This window comes from Austrofundulus limnaeus, unplaced genomic scaffold, assembly GCF_001266775.1.
Source record: "Austrofundulus limnaeus strain Quisiro unplaced genomic scaffold, Austrofundulus_limnaeus-1.0 Scaffold609, whole genome shotgun sequence".
In the NCBI taxonomy this organism is placed as follows: Eukaryota; Metazoa; Chordata; class Actinopteri; order Cyprinodontiformes; family Rivulidae; genus Austrofundulus; species Austrofundulus limnaeus.
Window position 1 is genome coordinate 176,578 of NW_013953011.1, and position 2,899 is coordinate 179,476.

General features: G+C 47.4%; 2 protein-coding genes across 3 annotated transcripts in view; one reads left to right on the forward strand and one right to left on the reverse strand.

Moving 5' to 3' along the window:
* Positions 1-640, reverse strand: part of LOC106531238 (uncharacterized) — a 3,200-nt gene extending 2,560 nt beyond the window's left edge. Inside the window, exon 1 of the mRNA XM_014027036.1 lies at positions 8-640. Within this exon, the coding sequence (XP_013882490.1) occupies positions 8-190 (183 nt within the window). The 5' untranslated portion in view covers positions 191-640. The remainder of the gene's footprint in view (positions 1-7) is intronic.
* gli2a (GLI family zinc finger 2a) overlaps positions 1-2,899 on the forward strand; it is an 85,231-nt gene that overhangs the window by 45,830 nt on the left and 36,502 nt on the right. The gene's annotated exons all lie outside the window — the stretch shown is intronic.

Here is a 2,899-nt window from a genome sequence, read left to right on the forward strand (position 1 = left end):
AGGAGATGATGCAGATGTTCATATAGGAGATGATGCAGATGTTCATATAGGAGATGATGCAGATGTTCCTGTAGGAGATGATGCAGATGTTCATATAGGAGATGATGCAGATGTTCCTGTAGGAGATGATGCAGATGTTCCTGTAGATGATGATGCAGATGTTCATATAGGAGATGATACAGATGTTCATATAGGAGATGATACAGATGTTCCTGTGGATGAAACAGATGTTCCTGTAGATGATGCAGATGTTTGTGTAGAATCTGTAATCCAGGTTCTTCTCACCTGTCAGTCAGGGTCTCTGTGATTTTATCAAACAAAGTAAACCTCCCTCCATTCTTGTGTTTAGTCTGGAGCAGAGCAGATGTTTCCAGATGTTTCCAGATGTTTCAGAGCTGCTCTTAACGTCAGCATGAGACGAATGGTATCAGCTGTTTATTTAATCCCTGCTGCTGAGACTCTGCTCAACATGAGGCAGAGGAGATCAGGAGAGCCCTCCTTCCTCAGCCCGTTGATCTGGGTGGGGGGACTCACCTCAGTGTGACCCCCCCTCTGAGACAGCTTCAGATGGATGTGTCTCCTCCTCCTCCTCCTACACTGTGAGATGTTTAGGTGCTTCCTCTTCTTCTCTTAATCTCTTAAAAGCTAAATATTCCTGTTTATGAGTCGGGGTGGGGGTGGGGGGGTCTCAGAGGTTAAAGGTCGACTGGAGGAGAAATGATCAGTTTTTACTCTAAAGAACATCTAATAATCTAAGACGATGTTCTGATATAAAAAGAGTAAAAACTGAAGGTGCAGGTGGAGTTCAGTCAGAACTCCTCCATCCTCCTGACCTGCAGCTCTTCTGACCCACACTTCTACCAGAACCAAGCCGCGGCGTTAATGACCCCATCAGGGTGAGGGTTCGATGCTGGAGCCATAAATCAGACGTCCACACAGGAAGTCCATCATCAGCTCCTCACAGAGCGAGCGGCGGAGCGTGGAGCAGGTTGATGTGTGTCAATCGTTAAACTCTTCTTCACCAACATTTGATTGTTTTCATCTAAAAACAAACAAATTAATCTGATGGTTTAACGGTGACGGGTTTCCCTGGACTCCCATTAAACTGAGAGGAGGTCCTGCTGGAGCAGGACAATTAGAGGGAGGTGGTGCAGCTCCTTGTGTTCCAGGTGATAGATGGGGCCGACGCAGGGTTCACTGGGTGAAGACGACGAGATCTGATTTAAAGGAACCAGCTGGGTCTGATCCGTAAACAGGCCGGGGCTGAGGCCTGAGCTGCTAAACATCAGCTCTGAGACGATCCAACACATCTGGGTGGGCAGCAGGGATTATAATCTCACACCTCATCAGGAAAAACTGAACACGACACAATCTGCAGAGAAAGCAGCACCTCCAGGAGCTCAGGACCGTTTCTGAAGAAACTGAAAACTTGGAGCTGTGTGCATCGTTGATACCAAACATATAAAACCGAGTCAAAGCAAGCAGCACCAAAAACAAACAACTTTTACTTTGAAAATCCTCCTTGGAGCAGAGCTGAGTCCAGCTGAGCTCAGCGGTCCTGAGGATGTGGACACATCAGGATTCAGGTCTACAGGGTCCGGTGCACCCTTCTATCCATGGATGGTGTTTTATTAGGAAGACTCAGACCTGTGGAGGGGTTGGACTTCCTTCAGACCCTCAGATCTGGACCTGAACACATCCGGACTCATGTTCAGCACAGAGTTTAATCTGTTTACCTTCTGCCCCAAATCCTGCCACCAATAAAACAGGTATCAGTTTACCCTCCTGTGGGGGCGGAGCTCTGTTCTCCGCTGTGAGCCTCTAATCCGTCTGTCGCCATCACTCAGTGCCGTCGTGCCTGAGAGGAAGCGACGTGCTGCAATCTGAACCTGTTGGTTTCATGTTGTTGTTGCAGCACAGGATTGTGGGATTAACTTAAACACACACATGTGTCGATGCCTGTGTGTGCAGCGAGGAGACGCAGCTCCCTGTTTGTGTGTTTGCTTCATAGAAAGTGAAGAACAAATCAGTGTGTGTGTGTGTGTGTGTGTGTGTGTGTGTGTGTGTGTGTGTGTGTGTGTTGGCGCAGCGTTGTGTCGTTAGGACCCAGGCCAACTTTTTCCTGGTGGAATTTCCTGTCTGAATGGAGCAGCACCACCTCTCCTCCTCCTCCTCCTCCTCCTCTCTCACTCAAACAACAACAAAGACTTTTTTTTCCTCCTGATGAAAATGATTCCCGGCCCGGCTCGGCCTCTCAGAGTATTATTATTATCATTGAGTACTTCCTCTAAGACATGAGTCCACTTCAGCACGGTCCTGATACGGGCCAAAGAGGTGGGGGAGGGGGGTCTTTCCCTGAGTCGGCACACTTGAAGCCTCTTTGTTAAGAAAGAAACCTGACCTGAGATCCAAGTTCAAAGGAGGTGAAATGTGAGGGTTTTGATGAGCGTGGTGGTAGCTGAGAGTCATCTCCAAATAGAAGCACTGGGAGAGTGCAAACCTCCACCAAGACCAGTTTCCTCCATCCTGTAAGAGTTAACGCACAACAGCAGAGATGAAACATTTGCTGAATAAGTTCTGACGTAGTGAACATTTAAGCAGCAGTATGATGGGGTTTCTTCTGGTGGAGTCCAATGTGAATTAAAAAAAAGTCAGACTGGTCACCTGACGTTATTCCTGGTCAAACTGGTGTGGGATTAAGCTCCTAAGTTTCCATCAGTCACATTTCACCATGTAAAACGTCTGTTTTATCTCCTTGTATGAGTTTGTAATGGTTTGACTCTCTTTATAAAGTGCTTCCTGGCTCCCCCCGTCTCCAAACTTTGAGGCCCGGCAGCTCTCTGTAGAGACAAACTGTTTTCATTGGTTGTTTCAGAAATGTGGTGTGTTTGAGGAAATG